The sequence below is a fragment of the Manis javanica genome, chromosome 8 (genome assembly GCF_040802235.1).
Source record: "Manis javanica isolate MJ-LG chromosome 8, MJ_LKY, whole genome shotgun sequence".
Taxonomy (NCBI): Eukaryota; Metazoa; Chordata; class Mammalia; order Pholidota; family Manidae; genus Manis; species Manis javanica.
In genome coordinates, this window is record NC_133163.1 from 120,584,792 (window position 1) to 120,600,425 (window position 15,634).

Consider the following 15,634-nt stretch of genomic DNA (forward strand, 5'->3'; position numbering starts at 1 on the left):
GGAGGGTTTTATGTAAGGCGAGAATGAAGTTTTCTGCCCTTGCGTTTGGGTTTGGGGAGCTCGCAGGAGCAGGACTCGATCAGAGTGGCGTCGGAGCAGGACGTGGCAAAGTGGAGGGTGAACCGCGCTCCAGCCGCCCGCCACTCCCGCCAGCGCGGTCCCGGGTTTCTCCAGCGGCGTCCAGACAGGACTTGGGGCGGTAGGGGCTGCCCGGGATGAAGGGAACGTGTGGCTGCGCAATCCCTCCCTGGCTCCACCACAGCCAGGCCTAGTCTGTGTAGAATGAGCCTAGCCTTCTCCGGTTCCAGAAGACCCTCCCAGCGAAGCCTTTCCCTCGCGGTCGACTTCCTCTCCAGCTCAGGCCCCGCCCCGTAACCCCAGTTATACGGCTTCCGCTTGCTGGTCGTCGGGGAACCCCCAACTTCCGGCCGCGCAGCAGAGGGCGCAGCCAAGATGGCTGAGGAGAGCCTCGCGACGGTGAGCGCCGCGATTAATGGTTTCGTGTTCCGACCGCCAGGCGGGGGCAAAGCAGCGCCGGGCGGGGCGGGCTGCCGGGCGGCCTGTGTCCGACGCTGCTGACCCTGGGGAACAGCGGAGCCGGTCCGGAGTGTCTCGGGGCGGGCGGGGCGACACGGTTCCGCTCCGGGAACTGGGAAGCCTGGGGCAAGGCTGAACGTTCGCAGCCCTGGGCCTGTGCTGGACTCTGGTCCCTCCTGTGGTGCGCTGCGTGGAAGGGGAGGTTTCCATCAGAAGTGGCTCTTTAGCCCCGTCTTTCCTGTTTCACGAGGTTTGGAGGTTGTGCACTACCACTTGTGCGCAGATTGTTTCTATTAATGCCCGGATTAGGGATTAAATATGAGGACGCTTGCAAGCGTTCAGCGTCACGCCTTCCGCCGGTGGGACGGGCCCACGTTTCTCTGCTGTGGTCAAGTATCGGAAAGTACTGTTGTGGGTATCAGCTGAGCCTGAGTTAAGCGTTGATTCAACTCCACGGAACTTGCTAATACAAAGTAGCTCAGTATTATGGGATGACTACATAATAGTTAATTTTGAGGCGTCTATACATAATTGGATTTAATTTCTGTACCGTTCCAACTGTGCAACCTTGTCTATGTTGTTTTAATGCTGGGTTTCAAAGCATGTTCTGCGCATCTGTTAGAATGACTTCAGTCTTTTTTTTTCCCCGGAATTTATTGCCCTTTGAAAAACGCCCTGGAAAACAGGAGAGACAGTTTTTGGTTGTTTTACAACTTAGTGTTGGCTGTAGAGGAGCAAGGCCATTGTCAGTCTGTCAGGGGGGGCCTGTTTATTTTCTAGTCTCTTGCAGAGAAATCAAGTTGTTTTAGTGTAAAAAGAGAACTCCGAGTTAAGAAAAGGTGGGCTAAAGCAAAGATTTTAAAGGTACGAATTAAAAAAAACAAACATGGTTAATGTTGCTAGATTTTACGTTTAGAAACATACCAAAGAAAATACTTCAACCAGCGTAATCTTAAATGTAAGGTGTAATGGTAACATGACATTGCTACAGGTATAGTCTGTAGTGTTCACTGCAGGTATAGGTACGTGTTTATGATTTCCGTGATGGCAAAAGTATCCTGTAATTTTGAATCTCTTAATAGTATTTTAAAGAGAATGGCTTTTTTGTTTTGGTATGACTTTACTTTAGCCCTTGAGCCTAAAGTTAGCTAATTGTTTTCACGATTGTCAAGTTTGGTGTTAGCAGTGTATGTTTACAGTAATTTCATCTTTTCAAGTTACCACTACATGGAAATTTGAATTTCTGTTCTTTTTTGAAGTGATCTGGCATCTTGTAATATAATTGGAAGGGCTCAACAATCCCATTCCCAGAACTGTATGTACCCTGTTCAAATAAAAGCAAATGTAATAAAAGCACATAGTGCAGAGGTATTTATTGTAGTACTTTGTAGTGGCAAAAAGCTGGGAACAAAGTGAATGCCCATTATTAGGGTAATGAATGGCTTCTGAAAGGTCCATACTGAGGAATATTATGCAGCCATTAAAAAGAATATTAGAACTATAAATGTTGATGTGGATGGTATACATTTAAATAAAAGCTAGATGTGGAGTGGGGTGTTAAAGTTCAACTGAATACATTTTAAAGATCTTACTGGTTTTATTCAGCAGTTCATGAATGGGCAGCATCCAATCTAGCAGACAGAAAGGAACTCTTGAGTTGCTGTACAAAATGAAAGGCTTTTATAGGCAGAAGGGAGGGAGCAGGTACAAGGAAGTTACGCTAGACAAAAAAGCACGTTCGTTATTGCAAGGCCACTTTCTAGAGGGGAGAGTAGGGGACTGTTAGGCAGATTAGCTAACTAGTGCTGGTCAGGTGATTCCTGACTGGTTTAAGATTCCATTTCTGGGAGAGCCAAAACTGTCACTAAGTCTTGCTTTTGTGACATGGGGCTTAGCATAAGTAACTCTGGGGCCTGTGGTCTTATTTATTTATTTATTTTGGAGAGCAAGGTACAGGCTTTTATTTAGAAATAAAGTGAGAGAATAGAGCTCCTGGCTCACGCCAGGAGGGGACAAGAGAGCCGGTAGTGGTGTGTTGTCTAGGGGGTTTTATAGGCAGTTGAGGATTTTTCGAGAATATGAAAAAAACTTAGGGGTGTGGACTTGCATCACCTGGCCTGTCCTCAAGGTGGACTGCGTCATTGTCTGATTGCCAGGGCTGACAGCAGAGTCACGGGTTATGCTGATACCCTTGCAGAACACTCAAACATTCCAGGCCAAGTTGCTCCTGGCCTTTTGACCTTTAACTGATCTCACTGAAGAATGACTGTAGAGCTGAATGTTTACCACAGAGTTTGGGTAGGCGGTTTCCTTGCATATAGTTACATTGCTCTGATTGCAAATATCCTGCCTTGTCTTTTCCGGAGGCCATCGCCCTATTCTGTCTAAGCTCAAGGTCCCTGTCTCATTCCCCCCTCTACAGGTGGAGACCCTAGCTGCTGCTAGGGAAAAGGGGCGACCACCGCTCTGGCTGCTTCATGCTGAGAGGGAGCGCATAAAGGGTGCAGTTAGGTCTCCATCAGTGGTCAGTTGAGAGGGCCTCGGAAGATTGGCGCTTCTATTCCAGGTTCCATTTCTGTTACTATTTGCAATTTTGTGGCTTCTAGGCAAGATAGAACAAATTGTGTTATTAGGTTAAGTAGCAATATCTGGAGTTGGATTTTCCATTCTGGAAGGACAAACTTGATGAGATGAAGAATGAATGGTTGAATATGGGAACTAGAAATAGTAAAACTTTAATTGAAATGATAGGAGAAAACTAAAACATCTGGAAAATCATAGCCAGATATTTTGAAGAAGCTAGAATTCTGGATCTAGTTTATGTCTTAATGACTAGTATTAGGATTTAGTATGGATAAGGCTGCATTATTAAAGCAATATTCTTCTCTAAAATCACCCTCATTTTTATTAGAAGTAACTAGATTAAGAAAATAACACTTGTAGCAAGAAGTGCAGCAAGAAGAGCAATTGATTACATAGGATCTTTTAAATGTGCTTTGCTGGAACTTTTTATAAGGAATTTCAGATTGGACTTTTGAAGGCGTCTTGAGGCCAGAAAGCCAAGCCAGACTTGCCATCAGGTCTTGCCTGCAGTACCTGTAGATTTGGGTGAATTCCTCTCTTCTCGAGGTCCCTAAGACATCTTGAGGTTCCTGCACCTGCCAGGAAGTGACCTTCCTTCCTCACCTGATAAGGCTGCTGGGAACCCTGTAAGCAAGTTACCAGGCCTGGTCTTCCAAGGGGCTTTGTTGGCTCTATAAAGTCAACCTTAGTTCCTTAAAGCTGTCTGTTCATATTTGAGTTTATGCACAAGTCTCTTAGGTAATGACATTCCAGTCAAAGCCTTGGTAACATAACCATTGTTTTTAATTGGTCTTGTTGTAAGGAAAGCAGGTTCTTACTGAGCTTATGCAAAGCTCTTACTGAGCTTTATACTGCCATAAAATATAAAAATACTGAAAGCTTTTAAATTCTGGAGGGGTCAGGTAGAGAGAAAGATAAATGTTTCAATTCTGCTTATAAAGGTATTGTCATTTACGAAACTGTTGTCAGTCAGCTTAAGAGAAAAAGCTTAAAACACTTTATCAGCAACATTTGAAACAAAAGCCACAAAATCATTTCCCTAGTTTACTTAATCTTATGTAACCAATACTTGTTCTGCTGAAATCCAGTTCTTTACTAGTTTAGGAGTAATGAAACAGTGACCATAAATGACAAAAGACTTACAAATGACAATGGTTAAAGACCTAATGAGAGCTTACTATAAGACAAAGTTGACATAAGAAAATTTGGACATTTCTGTAACATAGAACATTTAGTAACGAAGTTTAGCATCATTCCCTTTGACAGTGCTTTCCAGGTAAATATATATCAGATAAATAAACCACATTAGCCAAATATTTTGCCCAATGAGAAAAAATTCCTCTGACATGTTCCAGGGGCCCTCTGGAAAGTATCAGAGTTAACTAGAGGTAAAAGCACCTTTTTGCATTTGGTTTTTTTTTTTTTTTGGCACTTGCTTAAATAGGATTATAAGTTTCCATGAAGCAATACTTATTCATTTAACCAGAATGACAACAAAATACATCAAAGGCAAATAAAGAAGGTTACACAGTTGTTAGTAAAGTTTAGCTTTCAGTCCTTTTAATATTAATTAAGATCTCATTTTCTTAAATACTCTGACAACTCACTGAGACTTTAAGCATGAGAAACTGCTTTGATAAAACAATTAGAGAACCCTTTGCAATCTTTCAATGTTAAGAGCAGACTAACAGTTAAGAAAACTTTGTCTTTTTAACTGAAAACAAAATTCTAATTTTGCTGTGTACTTGATCTCAAGACTCATTTGCTTTAATTTTATATAGCATGACCATATCAATTCTTCCACAACTTTCAACAACTTCCTTTTACATTCAGTTCTCCCTCTTTAAATGACAGCTGTACTTTAGAACATTTACTTTCTTTTATCAGAAGACACATTCTTTAGCATGCAGAACGAATTTCCATTCCTTATATCTTCTCTTATTAAAACATACATCTTTTAGCATACAGAAATGTTTTCCTTATTACTTTAAGTAGTTTTAATTGAAACTTAAAACCATTAGGAACCTTAATGAACACTGAGAAGTAGGCTATTGTAAACTGTTACACTAACAGTCTCAAGATTGATGAATTTATGAACACATTTTATAATTTCTGTAACCATGAGCTTTACAGCACAATCTCTCACTAAGCACAAAGTATATCTTCTTAACTTAGCAAAACTTTAAGGTTTTAGGTTACCACAAAGATTCTCAGGCTGTAGGTAGGTATACACAATGTAATATACAATTATTATCAAGTTCACTTGCTACGTTTAATTTACTCATTCTTAACAACTATGCTAGATTACTTACAAAACCTTTACTGAATATTAGACAAAGTCAAGCCTCTAAGCATTTTATTCTTGAAAGATTTAGCAGATAACATCAACTTAAATGACTTAAGGTAAACTTAGGCAGCTGATAACCATAAGGATATGTCCATTTCAGTTCAACTTAAATTAGCATTAATGCATAATATTTTCTATTAGAATTTTCTGGAAGTTTTAGAATGCCCAATTTTCACAAGTGCTCGTCTTTAAATCAATTTTATTAATACCATCCGAAGGTATAAAAATCTTTCATTTACACGCTGGAAATGAAATGCAAGTACAAGTCTAGCACCAGTCATTTAAAGCCAGGCTGTATTGTAAAAGATAAATTTCTTCCGTTTCAGGGAGTCTAGTTTAAAAACCTCCCAATTTTTGAAGATAAGGAACCCAATAAGTAGAATAGATTTTCACCAAAAAAATTTAGAAAACTAGTCCCATATTGTAGTAGTTTACAGGACTTTTGACTATTTTCTTTCCTTGAATTAAAATAAATTTAGCTGCATAATCTTATTATATTGTATACTTCTCTCAGGGACCAAGCCTCTATTAGAGTTTCTATTGAGGCCAGGCTGTGTGCAGAAGATAAGACACTTCTTTTTCAGGGTCTGGGGATCAAAATTGCTCCCAGTTCTTTAGAATGCAAGCCAGAGGCATGTATGGCTTTAGACTTCAAGAGGATGCTCCCATCTGAGAGAGAGAGAGAAAGAGAGAGAGAGAGAGAGAGAGAGAGAGAGAGAGAGAGAGAGAGAGAGAGAGAGAGAGAGAAAGAGAAAAAGATGGGTGTCCAGCACCTGATCAGCCTCTCTCTCTGTGAGGGCGTCCCCTCGTCTTGGAGCCTAGGTGACAGTGGTTAGTCACCCCCTCTGCCGACCTACTGGAATGAACCACTCCTTACCAGCTTGGCCTGTACCTTGCCTTGATTTCCTTCTTGTCTTCCCACACTAATTAAGAGTTGCTTCAGAGCTCTGTATCTAGTGGGGACCTCACCAGTATGCTCTTACTTTATGCCTTCCGGGAGTCCTGATCCAGACCCTAGTTTCTCTACACAGGCTTTAGCATAGTCCAGTCGGGCTGTCGGGGTGTGGTCTTATTTTTTTTTTTTTTTTTTTTTTTTTTTTTTTTTTTTTTTGAGAGGGCATCTCTCATATTTATTGATCAAATGGTTGTTAACAACAATAAAATTCAGTATAGGGGGGTCAATGCTCAATGTACAATCATTAATCCATCTCAAGCATAATTCTCGTCAGTCTCCAATCTTCTGAAGCATAACGAACAAGTTCTTACATGGTGAACGAATTCTTACAGAGTGAATAAATTCTTACATGGTGAACAGTACAAGGGCAGTCATCACAGAAACTTTCGGTTTTGATCATGCAATATGACCTATAAACCATCAGGTCAAATATGAATATTCATTTGATTTTTGTACTTGATTTATATGTTGATCCCACATTTCTCCTATTATTATTATTATTTTTATTTTTAATAAAATGCTGAAGTGGTAGGTAGATGCAAGATAAAGGTAGAAAACATAGTTTAGTGCTGTAAGAAGGCAAATGTAGATGATCAGATGATCAGGTGTGTGCCTATGGACTAAGTATTAATCCAGGCTAGACAAGGGCAGCAAGACATCCACGGATGCAGAAGATTTCTCTCAAAGCAGGGGGGGTGAGGTTCTGAGCCTCACCTCTGTTGACCCCCAAATTCTCACCTGATGGCCCCCCTGCGACTGTGCCTGTCTTAGGTTGTTCCTCCCTTGAGGAATCTTACCCGTCTCTGGCTAACCAGTCATCTTCCGGGGCCATACAGGGAAATGTAAAGTTGGTAAGTGAGAGAGAAGCCATATTGTTTGCAAAGGTTAGCTTTTTACTTCTTTGCAGATTTATGCCCTGTGGCTTCTATGCCCAGCACTTGTCTCGAGGTATCTTTACCACCTGGAGGAATTATGATACTCGGTAAATTCGATATGAGGCACGAATTCTATTTAAAGTTTGTAATTAGGAAGGAAGAAGAAAAGCTATAGATGTAGCATATGAAGGAAACTTGGGAGGATTGATTATTTCTTTGACATATCTTCTTGTATAGTACCTTAAGTATGTATAGGTTTTAAACTACTAACTAATTTGCACACACATATTGACATAATAGGAATACGGTGACATAAACAAAGCAAATCTATAATTACCAGCCATCTCCAGTGAAGCCAAGAAAACCATTTAGGCACCCTAGGCATTTGTGAAAATTTATCTATGATATGATGGATATTTTCCAACTGTACTTGAACCATCAGACAAATTAAAGCAGCCCATTTCTGGGATCTGTTCACATCCCATATGTTCTTTTAACCATAGATAGTCTATAGTCATGAGATTTTGGGGTGCTACAACTTGCACCCCTCCCAACTCCTGGTTGAGTTCCAACAGTACAGATCCGGTCAAATTCGTTGTCTCACTGTATGCACATGCCAGCCTAGACATCTCCCTCCTCCTTCTTATGGCAAGTCCAGGAGACGGTAGGCTGGATGCAGCCACAACCGCAGCATCGTCCGGATCCCTGTGGAGGCTTTTTGATGATCATCCCCCGGCACGAGTCCTCCAGAGAGTGCTGATGCCGGAAGCTCCTCCTCATATCGTATCTTAGTTCATTTTCTGGGTATCCAAGCTAGGCCTTGATCTTCTGTTAGTCCATTTTTGGGTTCTGTAATTCTGCTGCTGTTTTGTTCCTTCAGTTTTTCCTTTGTTCCTATACTCCTCAGATGAGTGAAATCATTTGGTATTTCTCTTTCTCCGCTTGGCTTATTTCACTGAGCATAATACTCTCCAGCTCCATCCATGTTGCTGCAAATGGTTGGATTTTTCCACTTCTTATGGCTGAGTAGTATTCCATTGTGTATATGTACCACATCTTCTTTATCCATTCATCTACAGATGGACATTTAGGTTGCTTCCAATTCTTGGCTATTGTAAATAGTGCTGCGATAAACATAGGAGTGCATCTGTCTTTCTCAAACTTGATTGCTGCGTTCTTAGGGTAAATTCCTAGGAGTGGAATTCCTGGGTCAAATGGTAGGTCTGTTTTGAGCATTTTGATGCACCTCCATACTGCTTTCCACAATGGTTGAACTAATTTACATTCCCACCAGCAGTGTAGGAGGGTTCCCCTTTCTCCACAGCCTCGCCAACATTTGTTGTTGTTTGTCTTTTGGATGGCAGCTATCCTTACTGGTGTGAGGTGATACCTCATTGTAGTTTTAATTTGCATTTCTCTGATAATTAGCGATGTGGAGCATCTTTTCATGTGTCTCTTGGCCATCTGTATTTCTTTTTTGGAGAACTTTCTGTTCAGTTCCTCTGCCCATTTTTTAATTGGGTTATTTGTTTTTTGTTTGTTGAGGCGTGTGAGCTCTTTATATATTCTGGACGTCAAGCCTTTATCAGATCTGTCATTTTCAAATATATTCTCCCATACTGTAGGGTTCCTTTTTGTTCTATTGATGGTGTCTTTCGCTGTACAGAAGCTTTTCAGCTTAATGTAGTCCCACTTGCTCATTTTTGCTGTTGTTTTCCTTGCCCGGGGAGATATGTTCAAGAAGAGGTCACTCATGTTTATGTCTAAGAGGTTTTTGCCTATGTTTTTTTCCAAGAGTTTAATGGTTTCGTGACTTACATTCAGGTCTTTGATCCATTTTGAGTTTACCTTTGTATATGGGGTTAGACAATGGTCCAGTTTCATTCTTCTACATGTAGCTGTCCAGTTTTGCCAGCACCATCTGTTGAAGAGACTGTCATTTTGCCATTGTATGTCCATGGCTCCTTTATCAAATATTAATTGACCATATATGTTTGGGTTAATTTCTGGGGTCTCTAATCTGTTCCACTGGTCTGTGGCTCTGTTCTTGTGCCAGTACCATATTGTCTTGATTACTATGGCTTTGTAGTAGAGCTTGAAGTTGGGGAGTGAGATCCCCCCTACTTTATTCTTCTTTTTCAGGATTGCTTTGGCTATTCGGGGTCTTTGGTGTTTCCATATGAATTTTTGAATTATTTGTTCCAATTCATTGAAGAATGTTGCTGGTAATTTGAGAGGGATTGCATCAAATTTGTATATTGCTTTCGGCAGGATGGCCATTTTGACGATATTAATTCTTCCTAGCCATGAGCATGGGATGAGTTTCCATTTATTAGTGTCCCCTTTAATTTCTCTTAAGAGTGACTTGTAGTTTTCAGAGTATAAGTCTTTCACTTCCTTGGTTAGGTTTATTCCTAGGTATTTTATTCTTTTTGATGCAATGGTGAATGGAATTGTTTTCCTGATTTCTCTTTCTATTGATTCGTTGTTAGTGTATAGGAAAGCTACAGATTTCTGTGTGTTGATTTTGTATCCTGCAACTTTGCTGTATTCCGATATCAGTTCTAGTAGTTTTGGAGTGGAGTCTTTAGGGTTTTTTATGTACAGTATCATATCATCTGCAAATAGTGACAGTTTAACTTCTTCTTTACCAATCTGGATTCCTTGTATTTCTTTGTTTTGTCTGATTGCCGTGGCTAGGACCTCCAGTACTATGTTAAATAACAGTGGGGAGAGTGGGCATCCCTGTCTGGTTCCCGATCTCAGTGGAAATGCTTTCAGCTTCTCGCTGTTCAGTATAATGCTGGCTGTGGGTTTATCATATATGGCCTTTATTATGTTGAGGTACTTGCCCTCTATTCCCATTTTGCTGAGAGTTTTTATCATGAATGGATGTTGAATTTTGTCAAATGCTTTTTCAGCATCTATGGAGATGATCATGTGGTTTTTGTCTTTCTTTTTGTTGATGTGGTGGATGATGTTGATGGATTTTCGAATGTTGTACCATCCTTGCATCCCTGGGATGAACCCCACTTGGTCATGGTGTATGATCCTTTTGATATACTGTTGAATTCTGTTTGCTAATATTTTATTGAGTATTTTTGCATCTACGTTCATCAGGGATATTGGTCTGTAATTTTCTTTTTTGGTGGGGTCTTTGCCTGGTTTTGGTATTAGGGTGATGTTGGCTTCATAGAATGAGTTTGGGAGTATTCCCTCTTCTTCTATTTTGTGGAACACTTTAAGGAGAATGGGTATTATGTCTTCTCTGTGTGTCTGATAAAATTCCGAGGTAAATCCGTCCGGCCCCGGGGTTTTGTTCTTGGGTAGTTTTTTGATTACTGTTTCAATTTCTTTGCTTGTAATTGGTTTGTTTAACTTTTGTGTTTCTTCCTTGGTCAGTCTTGGGAGGTTGTATTTTTCTAGGAAGTTGTCCATTTCTTCTAGGTTTTCCAGCTTGTTGGCATATAGGTTTTCATAGTAGTCTTTAATAATTCTTTGTATTTCTGTGGAGTCTGTCGTGATTTTTCCATTCTCATTTCTGATTATGTTGATTTGTGTTGACTCTCTTTTTCTCTTAATAAGTTGGGCTAGAGGCTTATCTATTTTGTTTATTTTCTCAAAGAACCAGCTCTTGGTTTCATTGATTTTTGCTATTGTTTTATTCTTCTCAATTTTGTTTATTTCTTCTCTGATCTTTATTATGTCCCTCCTTCTGCTGACTTTAGGCCTCATTTGTTCTTCTTTTTCCAGTTTTAATAATTGTGATGTTAGACTATTCATTTGGGATTGTTCTTCCTTCTTCAAGTGTGCCTGGATTGCTATATACTTTCCTCTTAAGACTGCTTTCGCTGCATCCCACAGAAGTTGGGGCTTAGTGTTGTTGTTGTCATTTGTTTCTATATATTCCTTGATCTCTATTTTGATTTGTTCATTGATCCATTGATTATTTAGTAGCATGTTGTTAAGCCTCCATGTGTTTGTGAGCCTTTTTGTTTTCTTTGTAGAATTTATTTCTACTTTCATACCTTTGTGGTCTGAAAAATTGGTTGGTAGAATTTCAATATTGTGGAATTTACTGAGGCTCTTTTTGTGAGCTAGTATGTGGTCTATTCTGGAGAATGTTCCATGTGCACTTGAGAAGAATGTATATCCTGTTGCTTTTGGATGTAAAGTTCTATAGATGTCTATTAGGTCCATCTGTTCTAGTGTGTTGTTCAGTGCCTGTGTGTCTTTACTTATTTTCTGCCCGGTGGATCTATCCTTTGGGGTGAGTGGTGTGTTGAAGTCTCCTACAATGAATGCATTGCAGTCTATTTCCCTCTTTAGTTCTGTTAGTATTTGCTTCACATATGCTGGTGCTCCTGTATTGGGTGCATATATATTTAGAATGGTTATATCCTCTTGTTGGACTAAGCCCTTTATCATTATGTAGTGGCCTTCTTTATCTCTTGTTACTTTCTTTGTTTTGAAGTCTATTTTGTCTGATATTAGTACTGCAACCCCTGCTTTCTTCTCACTGTTGTTTGCCTGAAATATGTTTTTCCATCCCTTGACTTTTAGTCTATGCTTATCTTTGGGTTTAAGGTGAGTTTCTTGTAAGCAGCATATAGATGGGTCTTGCTTTTTTATCCATTCTATTACTCTATGTCTTTTGATTGGTGCATTAAGTCCATTTACATTTAGGGTGACTATTGAAAGATATGTACTTATTGCCATTGCAGGCTTTAGATTCGTGGTTACCAAAGGTTCAAGGTTAGCTTCTTTAGTATCTTACTGCCTAACTTAGCTCGCTTATTGAGCTGTTGTATACACTGTCTGGAGAGTCTTTTCTTCTCTCCCTTCTTATTCCTCCTCCTCCCTTCTTCATATGTTGTGTGTTTTGTTCTGTGCTCTTTTTAGGGGTGCTCCCATCTAGAGCAGTCCCTGTAGGATGCCCTGTAGAGGTGGTTTGTGGGAAGCAAATTCCCTCAGCTTTTGCTTATCTGGGAATTGTTTGATCCCACCATCATATTTGAATGATAGTCGTGCTGGATACAGTATCCTTGGTTCAAGGCCCTTCTGTTTCATTGCATTAAGTATGTCATGCCATTCTCTTCTGGCCTGTAGGGTTTCTGTTGAGAAGTCTGATGTTAGCCTGATTGGTTTTCCTTTATAGGTGACCTTTTTCTCTCTAGCTGCCTTTAAAACTCTTTCCTTGTCCTTGATCCTTGCCATTTTAATTATTATGTGTCTTGGTGTTGTCCTCCTTGGATCCTTTCTGTTGGGGGTTCTGTATAATTCCATGGTCTGTTCGATTATTTCCTCCCCCAGTTTGGGGAAGTTTTCAGCAATTATTTCTTCAAAGACACTTTCTATCCCTTTTCCTCTTTCTTCCTCTTCTGGTATCCCTATAATACGAATGTTTTTCCTTTTGTATTGGTCACATATTTCTCTTAGTGTTGTTTCATTCCTGGAGATCCTTTTATCTCTCTCTATGTCAGCTTCTATACGTTCCTGTTCTCTGGCTTCTATTCCTTCAATGGCCTCTTGCATCTTATCCATTCTGCTTATAAATCCTTCCAGGGATTGTTTCACTTCTGTGATCTCTTTCCTGACATCTGTGATCTCCTTCCGGACTTCATCCCACTGCTCTTGCATTTTTCTCTGCATCTCATCCCACTGCTCTTGCATTTTTCTCTGCATCTCATCCCATTGCTCTTGCATTTTTTTCTGCATCTCTGTCAGCATGTTCATGATTTTTATTTTGAATTCTTTTTCAGGAGGACTAGTTAGGTCTGTCTCCTTCTCAGGTGTTGTCTCTGTGATCTTTGTCTGCCTGTAGTTTTGCCTTTTCATGGTGATAGAGATAGTCTGCAGAGCTGGTACAAGTGACCGCTGGAAGAGCTTCCCTTCTTGTTGGTTTGTAGCCTTTTCCTGGGAGAATAGCGACCTCTAGTGGCTTGTGCTGGGCAGCTGTGCGCAGACAGGGCTTCTGCTTCCTGCCCAGTTGCTTTGGGGTTTATCTCCACTGTTGCTGTGGGCTTGGCCTGGCTGGGGCTGTTCCTCCAAAATGGTGGAGCCCCGTTAGAGGGGGAGCAGCCAGGAGACTATTTATCTCCGTAAGGGGCCTCTGTGCTCCCTGCTGCCCAGGGGGTTAGAGTGCCCAGAGATCCCCAGATTCCCTGCTTCTGGTCTAAGTGACCTGTCCTGCCCCTTTAAGATTTCCAAAAAGCACTCTCCAAACCAAAACAACAACAGCAACAATGAGAGAGGGAACAGAAAGGAAAAAAAAAAGAAAAAACACGCGATTTTTTTTTTTTTTTCCTCAGGTGCCGGTCCCAGGCACCCGCGCACTGGTCCTGCTGCCCTGTCTCCCTAGCACCAGGGTCCCTGTCCTTTCAAGGCTTCCAAAAAGCACCCACCCACCGGTCCCGCAGGGAAGGAACGCTCAATATTCTTGGTCCTCAGGCACTGGTCCCACGCACCCGCTCACCAGTCCTGCCGCCCTGCCTCCCTAGCACCGGGGTCCCTGTCCCTTCAAGGCTTCCAAAAAGCACTTGGCAAAAAGAGAGAAAAAAAAAGGGGAAAAACGCGCGATTTCTTCCGTCCTCAGGTGCTGGTCTCAGGCACCCACCCACCGGTCCCACAGGGAAAAATGCGGGATATTCTTTGTCCTCAGGTGCCGGTCCCAGGCACCCGCTCACCAGTCCCGCCGCCCTGCCTCCCTAGCACCGGGGTCCCTGTCCCTTTTAGGCTTCCAAAAAGCACTCGCAGAAAAGAGAAAAAAAAAGGGGAAAAACGCGCGATTTCCTCTGTCCTCAAGTGCCGGTCTCAGGCACCCGCCCACCGGTCCCGCAGGGAAAAACGGGGGATATTCTTTGTCCTCAGGCGCCGGTCCCAGCCACCCGATCACCAGTCCCGCCACCGTGCCTCCCTAGCACTGGGGTCCCCGTCCCTTCAAGGCTTCCAAAAAGCGCTCGCCCAAAAGAGAAAAAAAAAAAAAAGGGGAAAAACGCGCGACCTCCTCCGTCCTCAGGCACTGGTCTCAGGCACCCGCCCCCAGGTCTCGCAGGGAGAAACGCGGGATATTCTTTGTCCTCCGGCGCCGTTCCCAGGCACCTCCTCACCGGTCCCGCCACCCTGCCTCCCCAGCAACGGGGGCCCGTCCCTCTAAGGCTTCCAAAAAGCGCTCTCCAAAAAAAAAAAACTGCTCCAGTTTCTCTCCACCCGCCGGGAGCCGGGGGGAGGGGCGCTCGGGTCCCGCCGGGCTGGGGCTTGTATCTTACCCCCTTCACAAGGCACTGGGTTCTTGCAGGTGTGGATGTGGTCTGGATGTTGTCCCGTGTCCTGTGGTCTCTATTTTAGGAAGATTTTTCTTTGTTATATTTTCATAGCTCTATGTGTTTTTGGGAGGAGATTTCCACTGCTCTACTCACGCCGCCATCTTGGCTCCCTCCTGTGGTCTTATTTTTAACAGAGATGTTGTATGATCTTTATTTTGTGACATAAAGGGAAAAAAACATAGGTCTGTAGAGATGGAAATAACCATGTGGAGGAGAGATGACTAAAAGACTTAAAACTCACAGAGAGAATTTTGAACATAGGCATAAGTAGAAAAATCTAAGAATGCTGTATAAAGGCCTTGAGGCCAGGATGTATCCCAGTAAAACTGAGTAAAACTAACCCAGTGTGTCACACAGAGATGCTAATATGCTGTCCAAACTACTGATTATTACCAGTTCCTTAGGAAAACTGGGGACTGATATTTATATTAATCATTTAAAAGTATATAAGTGGTTTAGAGATCTTACAGAAGAACAGGCAAGAAACTCTGGTTTCCATGGTTGCACTTAGAACATTTTTTATAACTTCCTAATTTCCATTATATGATGTATTTGTATAAACATCTTTCTTCCTGTAAATTAAGAGATTAAACCTTTCAGAACAGCAGAAATTACTACTATATGCTAGTTGATTTGGCTGAGAATTAGTGCCTAGCACATATGAAGTGTTACATGAATAAGTGATCACAGAACTACATAAAAATGAAAGAACTAAAAAGAAAGAATGACTTTATTCTTGTATACATTCCCATTTATGAATGAGATTGAGTGGGCTAATAAAATCCTTTCCATCTCAGAATGTTTAGAAGATCTTTGTAAAAGACTCGTCAAGAAAAGTTATACTTTATTTTAATTCTACTTTGTGCAGAAAGGATTGCTAACTCACAAAGATGCTTTTTCAGCCTTTAAGATTCTTAATATGTTCCCTATAAATAAAAAAAATCCTTGTTAGTTTTTTTTGGTATAATTAATGTACAATTAGATGAACAACATTATGGTTACTAGACTTCCC

At 41.3% G+C, this 15,634-nt stretch overlaps 1 protein-coding gene across 1 annotated transcript in view; it reads left to right on the forward strand.

Annotated features, from left to right (window-relative positions):
• Positions 1-388: 388 nt before the first annotated feature.
• BBS4 (Bardet-Biedl syndrome 4) overlaps positions 389-15,634 on the forward strand; it is a 103,262-nt gene continuing 88,016 nt past the window's right edge. Inside the window, exon 1 of the mRNA XM_037010107.2 lies at positions 389-477. Coding sequence (XP_036866002.2) covers positions 454-477 — 24 coding nt within the window. The 5' untranslated portion in view covers positions 389-453. The remainder of the gene's footprint in view (positions 478-15,634) is intronic.